Below are 15,895 nucleotides of genomic sequence, written 5' to 3'. Positions count from 1 at the left end.
TCGCTCTGTGCAGTAATGATAGCGGGGTGCTGCAGCAGCGATCCCCGGGGTCCCCAGCAGCAGGGGATCTGACATCTTATCCCCTATCCTTTGGATAGGGGATAAGATGTCTAGGGGCAGAGTACCCCTTTAAAGAAGCAGTCCAGTATCCAAAAACTTAGATAACCTGCAGATAAGGGATAAGCTTATTGTTGGGCGCGAATATTCGCATTTTTTATTTTTATTGCGAATATATTCGCTATATATTCGAAATTATGAATATATTCACTTTTTTTAGTATTCGCATATTACTTCTTTTCACTTGTGGGCCAATTAGAATGATGCAAATACACTTGTCAGAGGTTATCAACAACATCCCTAGCTACCAATATTAAAGTTGCCCACTGTTTTCTTCCTCGAATATGCGAAAATTCGCATATGCGAATATAACAAATACGCAAATATTCGTCTATATATTCACAAAAAATATCGCAAATTCGAATATGGGCAATGCCGCTCATCATGAGAGGGTCCGACCGCTGGGACCCTCCGCGATCTCCTGCCCGGGGCACCGACTGTCTGCCTTAATGGGGTGTATTGACATGAAGCTGTGGCCGACAAGCCCCCTCCATGTATCTTTATGTGAGTGCCAGAGATACCCGAATGCTGTATCTCTGGCTCTCTCATAGAAATACATGGAGGGGGTGTGTTGGTTGGCTGTGGTCGAATCGCCTCCATTCATGAGGAAAGCTGGGCACCGTATGGGAGATCGCGGACCCCCTGCGATCTAACACTTATCCCCTATCCTATGGATAAGGGATACGTTTTATTATACTGGATAACTATGTGTATTTAAAGGGAATCTTTCATCTCCGAACCACATACAGAAGCTGCAGATCCTGATTCATGTACAGGACTGGAAGCTGAGCCCTGTACATCATTTATGCATGGCAGGGTGGGGGAGAGAGGGAGGACACTTGCTGCTGCAGCTCAGCACCACCACTGCAACAAAAAATTTCTGGTGCAGGCTGGACTCTTCCAATCTCAAAAAGGAGTTGTCAAGATAATAACATAAGATGTGAATTCACGTAAAGAGGAAAAACAGACATGGTCACACACCCACAACATGCACAGCGATCTAAGGCTTCTCAGCAAAATGTATCAAACTAACAGGTCATTAGTGTACTTAATGATCATGAAGTGCAAGCCCGCTAGCCATGTCACGGCCACTTGTAAGTAAGATCCCTAGCATAAAATGGTGCCGAACTGAGCGGCCACCACCGCCACCTCAACATCAGTGCCCACAGGGGGTATGACCCACTGGCAGAGCAGCCTAATGCCGCCCAAACCAGACCCTGGGCCACGCCTCCCACTGGGACCGGTTCAGGCGGCATTGGGGCTGCTCTGCCAGTGTGTGTTCCCCCTGTGGGCACTGGTGTTGTGGCGGTGGTGGTTGCGGCTCAGTTTAGCGCCATTTTATACTGGAGATGTTAGGGACCCGCTAATTACAGGGGGCCGTTACGTGGCTAGCGGGCTTGCCCTTCATGATCAAGTACTCTAACGACCTGTTAGTTTAATCAATTTTGCTGAGAAGCCTTAGATCAATGCACAGGTTGTGGATGTGCACCCATGTCTGTTTTTTCCCTACTTGAAAATAATAACAGGAGTTGACAACATAAAATGTCATGACCCCAAAAGCAACACACTTGCATAAAAATCCATAAAATAGCATTTGTAACCTATTAGACATACTTACACACTGCTGTTTTGAATGTATTATATTACCTGCTGTTTATAACATGATACCGTTTATGGATAGACATTTCTTAAAAATGTGTCAATCCTTAATCTATATTTTAATAGCAAAGATTACCATAGGAAATGAGCTGCGGTTATCTGCTTTTACCGAAGCAGCATACCCAATGCTCATGGCAACAAAGGACTTGTCAGGAAGTTGTTACAGACTGCTCCCCATCAGTGGCTCATTCCAGACAAAGTCAGATAAGAGAAGTGGAATGTGATGGCTTTAGTCCATTCTTCCCAAGCACCACCTGCTGATAAGCAGAAGGGGGCTAACTCTGCGGGGGATCTGGCAGCTCATGGTAAGTATCCTCTTATTCTCACTGTTACGGCTCTCAAAGTCATTGCTAAAAATGTTATTCTTTTTTTTTTCAACTATAAAGAGAACATTCTGCGTTAAAAAGACAATAGGCTGTCATCTTAAATTGCAATGGGTATTATAAAACCTTGGGGGTCTATTTCTGTAATCTTTAAAGTTCATCTCTATTCATAAGGATTCATTTGTACTAGTGTTTCTCTAACAGTGCCTTTGGCATGCTGGGAGTTGTAGTTTTGCAACAGCTGGAGAAACACTTCTTGGAAAACACTGCTCTAATGGCACTGAATTATGTGCCCACTTTTTACCAACCTGCCCTTGCAAAATAACAATTGGAAACATATTGGTTACTCTTAGCATTAGATTGGGCATTACACCCACAATGTTCTCGTTGATATTGCAGATTTAAAGGGAATCTGTCTCTGCAATTCATCCCAGGGCCAAGATTAAAGGGGTTACTCCACTCCCCATGTCCTCTCGTTACATCACTCCCCACCCCCTAAATGCAAGTCTAAGGGAGGGGGCGTGACGCCCATCACGCCCCCTCCCATAGACTGACCCAGCACATACATCCTCATATTTACCTCCTGCTGTGCCATTACCTGCCTGCTGGAGGTCCCGTTACTGTCCGGGTGCCACTCTGGTCCGCGAGTCAGCCGGGGTTAGGTATCCTAACATATGCTGCTGCCGCCGGGTGTCCTCCGCGCTGGGCACTCTCCTACTGCTCTTGGGGGGGGGCGACCACCAAAGCCTGCACCCAGCATTCGGAACTAAATGTTATGAACGCTGGGGAGTGAAGTACCCCTTTAAAGCATCTTTAGGCTATGTTTACACTGCAGTATTTCTGTGCTGAATTCCACCGGAAATTCCACCAAAGTTCAAAGCACTTCAATATGATTGGTTGCTATGGGCTCTGCACAGGTGGTGATAAATCTCCCCAATTATATTTAATGGGATTCCGCTGTCCCATGGAATTTCCATTGCAGAAATTCTACATTCTTCAAAATTTAAAAACCTGTCTTTAAATTTTGCGGAACTGCATTCGGAATCCCGTTGAACTCAGTGGAGCTATGAATTTCAGCAGAATTGAGCACACAGAAATTCGACGGTGTGAACATAAGCCATAGGGTGCGTTCACACGGGAAGATTTGTTTGTAAATTCGCTGCATTCCGGCTGCAAGTTTGAATGGGGACAGGCTCTCCGTGGGTTGTCTGCAGCAGATTTTCTGCAGCAGAATTTCCGCCGCAGACCCTGCTGATTTCATTGGGGACTCCCATTAAAACTCTCAGCGAGAAGCACGCTGCAAGTTTGCAAATAAATGCACCCTTACAAGCAGGGTTGGTGCAAGGATTTTTGCCACCTTAGGCGAAAGCTAATTTTACCACTCCCTTGACCCTGCCCTTTGACACGCTCCACCTTACTACTGGGGTGACACATTGTAATAAACCTCCACCTCATGTAATCACCTTACTATTGGGGTGACAAATTTTAACAAACCCACTCCTGATGTAATCTCATTACTACTGGGGTGACACACTGTATCAAACCCCCTCCTTAACACGACGGTTGTTCTAGCTGGTGCTTCGTATGAGCGGCGGGTGCTTCAGATGCTGGCAGGTTACTAACTTTCTCTCAGCAAGCAAAGTGGCGCCCCCATCAAGAGGGTGCTCTAGGCGGCTACCTATTTTGCCTATAGGCAGAACCGACCCTGCTTATAGGAAAACCTTTAGATGTGACAATTTCTGTTTTAACCACTGTACTATGAACTGTAGGAGATGGAAATGTTGGGCGCTTAAGACAGAAATCTTTCCAGTTGCACAAGAAATTCAAACAGTGGCCCTCATTTACTATTGCAAACCCGACATGTTTTGTTGGGTTGTGTGCCAGATTCTGTCGCATTGCGACAGAAATTCTGTCTGCGCCAGAATTTGCGCAAGAATTGAAAAAACCCTGACTAACTCTCACACCAGCTAAAAAAGGTAAGCTCAAGGCATACACAGGACCTTTTCCATTATTTTTTAATAATAGCCTATGCTACCCTATATATCCTGGAATACTTCTTTAAGTAGTTACCTGTCTTGGAGTTTCCTTTTGTAAAAGATAAAGGAGTAAGTAGTGAGGTGAACCGAGCAGCCTTCATTATTAGTTTACAAATCAACCTGTCCTGTGGAGATGCTTGTTAGATTGGTGGCTGTGCCTCTTGATCATTGAGGATATACTGGCATTGAACAGCTTTGCATTGTGACCTTTGACAATGATACTGTCTTGAAATATTGCAGCAATAGACAATTGATGAGCACTTACTGTAGTGTCACAAGTCTAACAACTGTCAACATTATGACAGTAATTGGGACCTTTTTGTGATCCTGAGACACAACGTACAAGAACCTTTCGATGATTCTAATTAAAGCAGGTTAGGCAAAAGGCATTGATGTCATTTAAAATTCTGATGTGCTGCCACCTTTCTATGTCTGCAGACAATTATATCATTTAATCTGCATTAACATAATATGTTGATAAACTATGTGATGATTTTATGTTATGCTTAAAAACAATGTCATTCTGACTTATTATGACATAGCAGAGCCCTTATCAAGCTTAGCATAATGCAGCACCATTGGATAACAATATCTACTATACGAACATCTTGAAATATTTCAAAAGAAAACTGACAGATGTATCATCCCCACTTATCTGAATATATAGGTGGGTAATGTGGTTTATCCTGCGTAAAACGATGTATTCCTTACCACAATCCATTCTGCTATTCCTAAGATATAGCGTAATCTTACAATATGCAAATGAACTCTTAACTGCACGGAGGGCAGGTTTAAAGACTAGCTGCACCTCTGACCCTGTCCCCTAGGTCCTATTTGTGTCTCATCTCATCAGGATATGAATAATAATGAGCGGGGCTGTACGAACTAGACCCAAAGGAATGGGTCAAAGGTGCAGATAGTCTTCAAACCTTCCTACAGTGCAGTTAAAGGGTTACTCCGCTGCTCAGCTTTTGGAGCAAACGCTGGAGCCGGCGCCGGGAGCTTGTGATGTCATAGCCCCGGCCCCTCATGACATCATGCCCCCTCCTATAGACTTGTATTGAGGGGGCGGCGTGTGACATCATGAGGGTGCGGGAATATGACATGACGAGCTCCCGGTGTTGGCTCCAGCGTTCAGAACAGTTTGTTCCAAATGCTGAGCAGCAGAGTACCCCTTTAAGAGTGGCACAGGCTTGTAGTGCTGGTGCCACTGATGAAAAAGATACTTACCACAGGCCAATCCATGGCCTGTTCCCCCTGTTATCCCCCTTATTTGGGCATCAGGATTGGTGCATCGGCGGTGCACCAGGAGCACACAGGAACACATCTCTGTATTTTCCTACATACGGTCTCCCTTCAACCATGACCAGTTTCCCTGTCCTAGCCCCTCAAACCACCCAACAGTATGATGTTGCCACCACATTGCTTCACTGTAGGGATGGTATTGGGCAGGTTATGAGCAGTACTTGGTTTCCTCCAGATATGATGCCTAGAATTGAGGCTAAAGACTTCAGTCTTGGTTTCGTCAGACCGCAGAATCTTGTTTCTCACAGTATGATAGTCCTTTAGGTGTTTTTTTGCAGGTATTCTTTCATATGTCTTTTCTTTTTAGCCACTCTGCCATAATGTCCAGATTGTGTAGTGCTGCACTGATGCTTGACTTTCTGGAAGTTTCTCCCATCGGCATACAAGATCTTTGGAGCTCAGCCAGAGAGCTCATTGGTCATTGTGCTCTTGGGAACTTTTAGTGCAGTAAAATGTATTTTGTACCCTTCTCCCAATTTTTGCCTCCACACAATCCTGTCTCTGAGCTTTACAGGCAGTTCCTTCCATCTCATGGGTTGGTTGTGGTGATTTTAATTGACAGATCTTATATAGACAGGGCTGTGTCTCTCTAAATCATGTCCAATCAAATTAATTTACTACATGTGACTCCAACCAAGGTGTAGAACCATCTCAGAGATGATCAAGAGAAATGTGAGCCCCCAGAGCTTAAAGGGGTACTCCGCTGGAAAACATTTTTTTTTCAAATCAACTGGTGCCAGAAAGTTAAACAGATTTGTAAATGACTTCTATTTAAAAATCTTAATCCTTCCAGTAATTATCAGCTGCTGTATACTACAAAGGAAGTTATTTTATTTTTGAATTTCTTTCCAACCTAACCACAGTGCTCTCTGCGGACACCTCTGTCCATGTCAGGAACTGTCCAGAGCAGGAGAGGTTTGCTATGGGGATTTGCTCCTACTCTGGACAGTTCCTGAAATGGACAGAGGTGTCAGCAGAGAGTGCTATGATCAGAAAGAAAGGAAATTCAAAAAGAAATGAACTTCCTCTGGAGCATACAGCAGCTGATAAGTACTGAAAGAATTAAGATTTTTAAATAGAAGTGATTTACAAATCTATTTAACTTTCTGATGCCAGTTGATTTAAAAAAAACATTGTTTGCCAGCGGATTACCCCTTTAATTGTAAATGTTTTGCAAAGTATATGAATAATTATCTCCATGCAATATTGTAGTTTTTCATTTTTTTAATAAAATTTGCATACATTTCTAAACCTTAATTTTTTTTATGTTCATTGTGCGGTATTAAATGGAGAAAGATCAGGAAAATCATCATGTTATTTATTTTTTTAGCACAAGGCCGCAGCATAACAAAATGTGAAAAAAAAGTGAAAGGGTCTGAAAACTTACTGAATGCATTGTACATTGTAACGTCGGATGTGTAGTACCAGTACTGCCAATAGCAGGAGCTGTGATAAAGTATATCACCTTTTATTCTTGTTCTCATTATCCTTGAAATGTATTCCAAAATACACTCCGTTTTCTTCCTGAAATATGCTTGCAACCTATGTAAATTCAGCCATACACAATGATATCAAGCTGTAAGGAAGCTATCTATCTAGCCTTGTGCCTTTGTCTCCTATTCTCCGTATTGTGCAGTCTTCAAGTCTGCAGATGCTTATCTGATGTGAAATACAATGGACTAAAAGTACCTTTTGCCTTCTTGCTACCTAGGTCTTTCAGCTCACCTGTAACTGTAGCACACTGTATCAACGCTATGAATACATTGCTAGGGTTACTATAGTGTACACTGCTCAACATTCTTCTTGCTCTTGCTGTTGGAGTCATTTGGCAAATATTTATGGAGGTATGTAATGTTAGACCCCCTCAGACCACACAAGTCAAGGAGCGGAGACCTTCTTCGGCCTGTCAGCACTTAACCTATTCAGCTGACATCCCAGTAGGGAGTTAAGGTTAGCCTAAGCTTGCTGATTAGCACTGGGGGGCCACTTATGTCCTACTGTTTTGAGCCCAGCCATCATTAAGTGGCTTTCATGTTGCACATGGAGGTGATACCGACATAAGGGGCAAGGGTTGACGTTGGTTAACTCCTGACACTGAATAGGCTCATTGAGAATCCATACCTTATACATTGCCTTTTATTTACTGAAGGATGTCTAGGGAATAACTGTTACCTAAACTGAACACAGGAAACATAGAGCTGCCTTGACTTGCTTCATAATTCTGTAAGCTTTGATTTTGTTGCTAATCCTACATCATATATTTGAAGCAATTATTGCCTGACTTCAGTATGTGGCCACATTGCCCTTTTTGTGCTGTTTTTTGCACAGTGTTTGTCTCAGTGTGCATGATATGTAGAGACACTTTTTAAATTCCTTTTTGCTGTGTTTGCCTACGTGTTTGCCATTCGCCCCCCCCCCACCCATATCATGTTTGTCTAACCTGTGACTCTTCTGTTAATAAAGCAGCTTTATCTATTTTTTGACTCAAACTTAAAAAATAGACTTTTGTCAGATTTATTGCTGTATGAGAAAATATTGTTTTATACAACTCTAAAGCCAAGATTTCAAGAAATCCAAATTCCTGCTGTGTTTCTGTGTGAACATGGGGACTAATAAGGACAGCTTGGCACCTTGGTATACAATTAAAAAGGCAGCATGAGGTGTGAACACTGCTTCAAAGCAAAAATCCTTCTTCCTTTCCTATACTCATGTGGTTCTGATCAGATTAAGAAAAACTACATTCTACAGACACTTCTTAAACAAAACTGTATTTTAGACAACCATGTTTAGACCTACCTGCTTTTCAGTACTGTCCCTCATCTCTTCAAAAATGATGCCTCCCAGTATAATCCATACTTTATTACCTATTACAGCTCCTTACAAGACCTGCATATTTCATGCCAAATTAGAAAAGCATTAAGCAGATCATACACTACACATTTCAGAGCATTATTTCTAACCTCCTAATGGCTAAGGGCATACAGGTAGGCCCTTGAGTCCTGGTGCTTAAGGACCAAGGGCGTACCTGTATGCTCTGGTCCCATTACTTGGGTTTGAAGTGTGTTCACGAGCAGAGGATGCTTCATACCTGGCGGATCCTGATTGCTATCAGCAGCCAGGACCCACGGTTAATGCTGGACATCACTGATCGCACCGATGCCCGACATTCAGGGCCGGCTCTAGCAATAGGCAGATTAGGCCGCTGCCTCGAGCGCTCCCTTGATAAGGTCAAGGGATGGCCATTAATATTGTGTATATGATGTGACAGTGCTGCTCCTGACAGCCATATAGAGTAGTGAGGCCCCGTAACTGCATGCTTCTCCACTACACATCATGATTATCAAGGGCTCAAGTCATTCAGGACCAACCCTAGAATTATCCTTACCCCTTCCTCCTCCTCCTTCCCAGCCGGGCAGACTAGATGGTGAAGGTATAGTACCTTTGATAAGGTTGCCTTCATGTGACCAGTTATATGTTGGTGGTGAGGCTTCACCATGCAGCATAAAGGAGATGGTTGCTGAAGGACCTTTGGTGATGCTGTGGACGAGGTGGGGCTGAGCTGGAGTGGAGGTTACATGATTCCTGAAGAAATCTGCACCTTAGTGTCATAGTAAGGTAATTACATGTGGAGGAGGTTTGTTACAGTGTGACACCACAGTAGTAAGGTAATTACATGAGGAGGAGATTTGTTACAGTGCTTCACCCCAGTAGTAAGGCGGGTCATGTCAAAGGGCAAAGCCAATAGGCGGGGTGAAGGGGGCGGAAAAATTAGCTTTTGCCTAGGGTGGCAAAAATCCTTGCACCTGCCCTACGAGCATTAACCCTTTAGAAGCTGCGATGAAAGTTGACTGGGTGTCTAAATGTGGGAGTTAACGCACCGGTTAGCTCAGCATAGCTGATCCCAATTCCGGGTTAAAATCACTTATCAGTGCTCTAAAGCTCTGGCCAGGCTTTTCAGGCTAGAACTGCAGAGCACCGATAACACTGATAAATGCTGAGCCAAAGCTTAGCATTGAACAGTGTATGCAATCACAAGATTGCGTGGTATAGCCTCCTATAGGTACTTAAAAAAAAGTAAATAGAGTTAATAAAAGGGAATTAACCCCTTCCCTAATAAAAGTTTGAATCACCCCTTTTTCCCATTTTTGAAAATAAAGTTTAGGGGTCAGAAGATGACAATCTTAAGCGTACTAATTTTGGTGCATGTAGTTATAATTTTTTTTTAAAGTAATAAAATAAAATAAATCCTACATAAATTGGGTATTCTTGTAACCTTATGGACCTACAGAATAAAGATGTGTCATTTTTACCAAAAAGTACACTGCATAGAAACAGAAGCCCCCAAAAGTTACACAATGACTGTTTGTTTTTTATTTCACCCCACAATTTTTTTTTTTGTTTTGCCGTAGATTTTGTTATGAAATGATTGATGTAATTACAAAGTACAATTGGTAATGCAAAAACAAGCCCTTATATGGTTCTGTAGGTGCAAAATTTTAAGTGTTATGATTTTTAGAAGGGGAGGGGGAAAAAACAAAAGCGCCAAAATGAAAATAGGTCTGATCCTTATGGCCAAAATGGGCTTGGTCCATAAGGGGCTAAACAACATGTTAGGCTGGGTTCACATCACGTTTTTGCCATACTGTTTTCAATCAGTTTTTCTAAAGAAAACCGTATGGCAAAAAGAACGGATGGAACCATTTGGGAAAAAGTAAACCTTATGCGTTTTTAAACTGTATACTGTTTTTAAAAGTGCATACAGTTCCGTCAGTTTTTATAAAAAAAAAAAGCCATACGTTTTTGAAATTTTTGTCCATTTTTAATGGGAGGGGTGTTGAGTGGGGACTTTAGGATGCAAATGCGCATGTGCAAAGTAAAAACCGTATATTGTTTCCCGTATGGAACCGTATACATGTGCGTATCCCATTGACGTCCATGTTAAAAAAAACATGCGGTTGCAGTACGGTTTTTAAATCAGAGTCAAAACCGTGGTTGACCACGATTTTGTCTCCGGTTTAAAAACCATTTTGCATGAATGGGTTTTACTAGGACCTGCAAACAAACAAGAAAATCCAGCATGGTAAATATGTGTTAAAACTTGGCATCTGTTTTGCCTGTTTGAGTTCCGAAAATGCGCCATTAATCACCAGAAAATTATCAAATTACCAAAATTAATTGCACCAAAGTTGTCTTACCCTGGTATGTTTACTGGACATGTGCTATAATTGGTGTATGGCGTGCATTGAATTTTAGGAATAGGATTTCTCCACTGTCAGGAATTTGTGCACATCTGTCCCAGGCATTTTATCTGGTACACCTTTAATTCTAATGTGCAATATGATTGTCAAAAAAATCATAAAGGCAGAGTTATTCTTAAGTGCTGGCTACAACGTGTTGAAAAGGATTATATAAGATAGTTTATTCATTGTAATCAAGCCCCTAAATCTGCATGCACTATCATGCTGGTTTTCTTAATAGTTTTATATTGTGTGAGTTGTTTAGAACTGTATACAATGCGATAGAGAAAGCCCCGAAAAAATCTTATATTCTTTTGTTACTGAGATCTTCCAGCTTTTGATAATGAATTTTAGCTGGTAGAATAGAGACATTTTAGCAGCCCTCTGCACATCCCATGTGATGTCTTCCAATATGACTTTTGACATCACTGCCTTCTTGACTTGACTTGTTGGAGATTAGGAATGATTGACACCATTGGCTTGCACATACGTGCTTATGACACAGACTGTGGTTGCTTTTGTGGGTTTTTTTTTTGACAAGGCAAAATCCTTTACTGACCTATCTTGTTCTATGTCAGGGCTTTAGTTCCTGGTGTTCCATGTCACCCAGGAAAAGTCAGAATGATTTATAAATCAATTGAACCTTGAAGGCTTCTCGCTATTGGCTTCCATTAAAACCTTTATTAGAATCTCCATTATAACCTTTAAAGTCCTTGTTAAAAAGCTAACTGAGAACATACATTATTAATCATAAAGATCATTTTATTGGGAGTTGCAAGTTATTAAAAACTATTTCAAAAACTGATGTCGTGGACTTATCTTACATACTTTTTTTGTGCTTTAAGGTCCTTTAAGTGATATGCAGTAAATTTGAGAAGTCATCATACCATTTAATTGTTTTCACATTTTGTTATGATGCAGCCTTATGCTAAAATAAATAAAATCAAGTTTCCCCCCATTATTCTGCAATCAATACCCCATAATGTGAAAGTGAAAACAGAATGTTAGAAATCTTTGGGAACCTCTTGTAAAGGAAAAACTGAAATATTGTATATTTAGATCCTATACCCAGTACTTAGTTGGTTATAATGCCGCAAGGTTTGCACACCTGTTTTTGAGGATTTTCTTCCTTTTTTCTCAGCAGATACTTTCATGTCCTGTCAGGTTGGGTGGGGGCCATTGGTGGAAACCATTTTTCAGGTCTCTATGGAAATGTTTGATTGGGTTAAGGTCAGGACTCTGGCTGAGGTCAGGGCTTGACATTCACAGAGTTATCCCTATAACTCCTGTAACTCCTGTATTGTCTTGGCTGTGTGCTTAGGGTGATTATCTTTTTGACAGGTGAACCTTCAGCCCAATCTGAGGTCTAGAGCACTTTGGGTCAGGTTTCCATCGAGAATCATACTTTGTCCATCCAGCTTTCCCTTTGTCCAAAGAATCTTGTTTCCCACAGTTTGACAGTCCTTGTGCTTTTCTGCAAACTCCAGGTGGGATTTCATTAGTATTTTACTGATATGGGATTCTTTCTGGCCACTCTGCCATAAAACCCAGATTTTGTTGTACTTTTAAGTGCAACAGAGATGGTTGTACCCTTCTTCAGATGTATGGCTTCACACAATCCTGTCTCTGAGCTCTACAGGTAGTTCGTTTCACCTCATGGTTTAGTTTTTAGTCTTACATGCATTGTCAACTTTGAGATCTTATATAGTCAGGTATGTGTCTTTCCAAATCATGGCTAATCAAATGAGTTTACTACAAGTGACTCCGCCCCTTTCCACTCCACCCTTCCCCCTATTTAATACATTTCAAAAGGTTCTTATTATGGGGTATTGAGGGCTGATTAATGGAGAGAAAAATGTGAAAAAAGTGAATGGGTGTGAAAGTTTCCAAATGCAATAATAAGCAGTAAGAATGGAGATTTTCAAATACTGTTGTAGAATGCATCAATTAAGCATCATAAATTTAGTACAACTTGCCAAATATTCTACATATACTTTTCTGACTGCTGTACACCAGTAGCTGCTATAGCTTAGTATCATACCCCCAAAAGGGTCCATGTCTTTTATATACTTAGTGCATGGTGTTGTTGTAGGCACAAAAAATGTATAACAAATATGGATTTTTTATATTTTGTGAATATTCATTGGGGAGCCACAGACCCTTCTGAACTGAAAAGTGCAATCCATAAAACTGGCAGTATAGACATACAGTTATTATATCTGGCAATATGTTTAGCAAGACCATTGCTGGCGGTCCCCGCTGAATGTAATCCACAAGCACAGGGTGAATTTAGCCTAATCTTCTTTATACACAGTATTATATGTTGTTGGTCAAATCAATTTTAAGAAGACGCTACATTTACCTGCTTTATCGGAGACCTGTAAGCAATTTTCCTATGCAGAAAAATACAAATACTATATGTATATCTATATTCTCATTTTTATCTGAAACCTTGTTTAAAATAACATTTTTAATTAACTAAATAGAGGTGCATTTAGTCAGGATTTCTTAGCAAACTTGAAAATGCTGCAGAACAAAAAACACAATTCAGTATGGCATAGGGCATTAATGGTCTTAATATTTGATAGAGCATTTCAGACTTGCTGTAAGTATACATGTGCCCTGATATCAGGTTCATAAGCAGAGCAATGTTTGTATATAGAAGTTATTCTGCTGGACTCAACAAGAAATGAACATTGCAGTGTATTGCTTGTTTGCAAAAATATTTCTTAAGTGATGAATCCATGGAGAGTTTTTATTTTATTTATAACCCAAATCGTATTCATTTATCTTTCACAGGACCCATCAATCACTACTGGTATACATGACAAACTTCAAGTCCCAAACACTATCCGAAAGTCTTGGAATGAGAGAGACAACCGTTGTGACATATGTGCCACTCATCTAAATCAGCTAAAACAGGAAGCCATCCAAATGGTTACATCTCTGGAGCAGTCGGCCAATGCTGAACACTATGATGCTGCTTCTCCAGGATCTCCTCCTGGACATTCTAATATTCCAGCCCTAGTAGGTCCAAGACATATGGGAGGCCTTCAACCAAAAGACTGGGTATACATGCCAAATCCCTACACTACACCCAACTATCCTGGCTTTGTGCCCAACAAACATGGTGGCAAACCTAACAGCCTTGGGCTTGCAAATGGTCAAGAGAAGAAAAATGGGTCTCCATCACATCAAGCCAAAGTTGCCCTACCAATAGCAACAAGTCCAAATAATGGCAACATCATGAATTCAGTAGCCATTCAAGCTCATCAGTACCTTGATGGTACATGGTCATTATCGAGAACTAATGGTGTGACACTGTACCCATATCAAGTAAGTTTTAGTTTTGATTGTAGAAATATTTTACTATTGTATTATGTTTGTTATAAATCTTAAAAATACAATAAAATAGTGCTGAATGCAAAAGTAGAGATAGAAAAGTTATATTTTATATTTTGAAATAAAGTATAAGTGCAACAGTTATAACTGAAGATGTATACAAAGAATGTATTGCACTAAGCTCGAGGTCAACATAAAAACAACAGGTCACAGCAACATTGTTCAGACATCACAAATAAAGTACAAGTGCACGTTTTACCAATGGCTTTGCCAATGGATCCAAGATAACTACATATGTATTCTCCTTCTAAAATTGATATTCACATAGTCGAAGTAGTGAAAATTATAATTCAGTCCCATTTCCTAATGGGGGTTTTTGGGCAAAAATTATTAATGGTCTACCCACAGCTCTTAACATTGTGTGGTGGTGCTGGGTAATGCAGCATAGCTCCCATTGAAGTAAATGGAAGCTGTGCTGTAGTAACCTCGAGCCACCACCACAAATAATGTATGGAGCCAAGGATTCTGGCTCCTGTACATTGCTTATATCTGGCACCACTACTGTGGTAATAAGCTGATCAGCAGGGGTGCCCTGATCAATAATAGACCATTAATAGTTTTTACCGGATACCTCCTTTTTTTCTTTAGTGTTTTTACTAACTGTAAAAGGCAGTATTCCTATTATTATTATTTTTCTTTAGCAGAAGAATAAATAATTGACAACTGTATCCCTTTTTAGGTCATGTTCACAACGCTTTAAATATGCTCAATATCTGCTTGCAAAATACAGGCGGACACTCCCCTCATTTGAATAATCTGGCAGGCACTTTGGCCCCTTGGAAACATGCTGTCTCATAGACAGCAATGCATTCCAAGTGAAATACGCAGAAAGATTAAACATTTCTATTCTTTTTGTGGATGCTGGAATCGGGATTTCTGCAGCAGAGACATCTGCCACGGAAATTCTACCATGTAAACAGAGTTGCAGAATCCTATTGAAAACAATGGGACTCTGCTGCAGCGGAATGTCTGTGCGGAATATTCACACACAGACATTCCATCATGTGAACATAACCTTAGTAGGACAAATTAATATACTGTTAGCACTGATTGGACTTTGTCATACACTGGTTCAGATTTACCAAGATTGTCAGGTTTTTAAAATGCTTACATAGTAGGCATTTGCTTTCACATTCTGTCAGTTTTACTAACAGTCTACTTGTTGTTTAGTGTATGTGGTTGGTTTTTGATGTGTACCTCTCTGTATTCTGTTGCACCAAAATTGTATAAAAACCCTTAGTAAATATCATGAAACATATGAAAAAACACAGGGCACACCCCTTTTGGGGTTTCTGAGCTGCTCAGTGCAAAATCAGGAATAACCAGTCATGATAAATTTACTTGGAAAACTCAAAACACACAAAAAAGGTTGTCAAAAAGTGTCAGCTTTATTTTTGTTTAATCTAAGCCAGTTTTCAGTTTATTTAAACATTTTTGAGAGGAATAACAGAGAGTCTCTAGGTGCTTTGGAAGAGTTTTTTGTGGAGTATTTACTGGAAAAAATTAATTCCGGCACCAGAGACTTGGATGCAAAAGGGTTTTAATGATAATACAGCATGTATTATACATACGTTACATAGACGCGTTTCGGCAATAATAGCCTTTCTCAATCGTTTCACGATTGAGAAAGGCTATTATTGCCGAAACGCGTCTATGTAACGTATGTATAATACATGCTGTATTATCATTAAAACCCTTTTGCATCCAAGTCGCTGGTGCCGGAATTTCTTCTTTCTATCATTGGATCTATACGATTCATGTACACGGCGCACCGAATCCTGGTGCCGTTCTCTTCCATACCGATATTTACTGGAAA

The 15,895-nt window shown here is 40.7% G+C and overlaps 1 protein-coding gene across 1 annotated transcript in view; it reads left to right on the top strand.

Annotated features, from left to right (window-relative positions):
- Positions 1-15,895, top strand: part of KIF26B (kinesin family member 26B) — a 405,428-nt gene that overhangs the window by 156,176 nt on the left and 233,357 nt on the right. Inside the window, exon 3 of the mRNA XM_056567177.1 lies at positions 13,477-14,013. Coding sequence (XP_056423152.1) covers positions 13,477-14,013 — 537 coding nt within the window. The remainder of the gene's footprint in view (positions 1-13,476; positions 14,014-15,895) is intronic.

Source organism: Hyla sarda, chromosome 3, assembly GCF_029499605.1.
Source record: "Hyla sarda isolate aHylSar1 chromosome 3, aHylSar1.hap1, whole genome shotgun sequence".
Taxonomy (NCBI): domain Eukaryota; kingdom Metazoa; phylum Chordata; class Amphibia; order Anura; family Hylidae; genus Hyla; species Hyla sarda.
The sequence above is the reverse complement of the archived record's forward strand: the minus strand, read 5'-3'. Positions and strand labels throughout refer to the sequence as shown.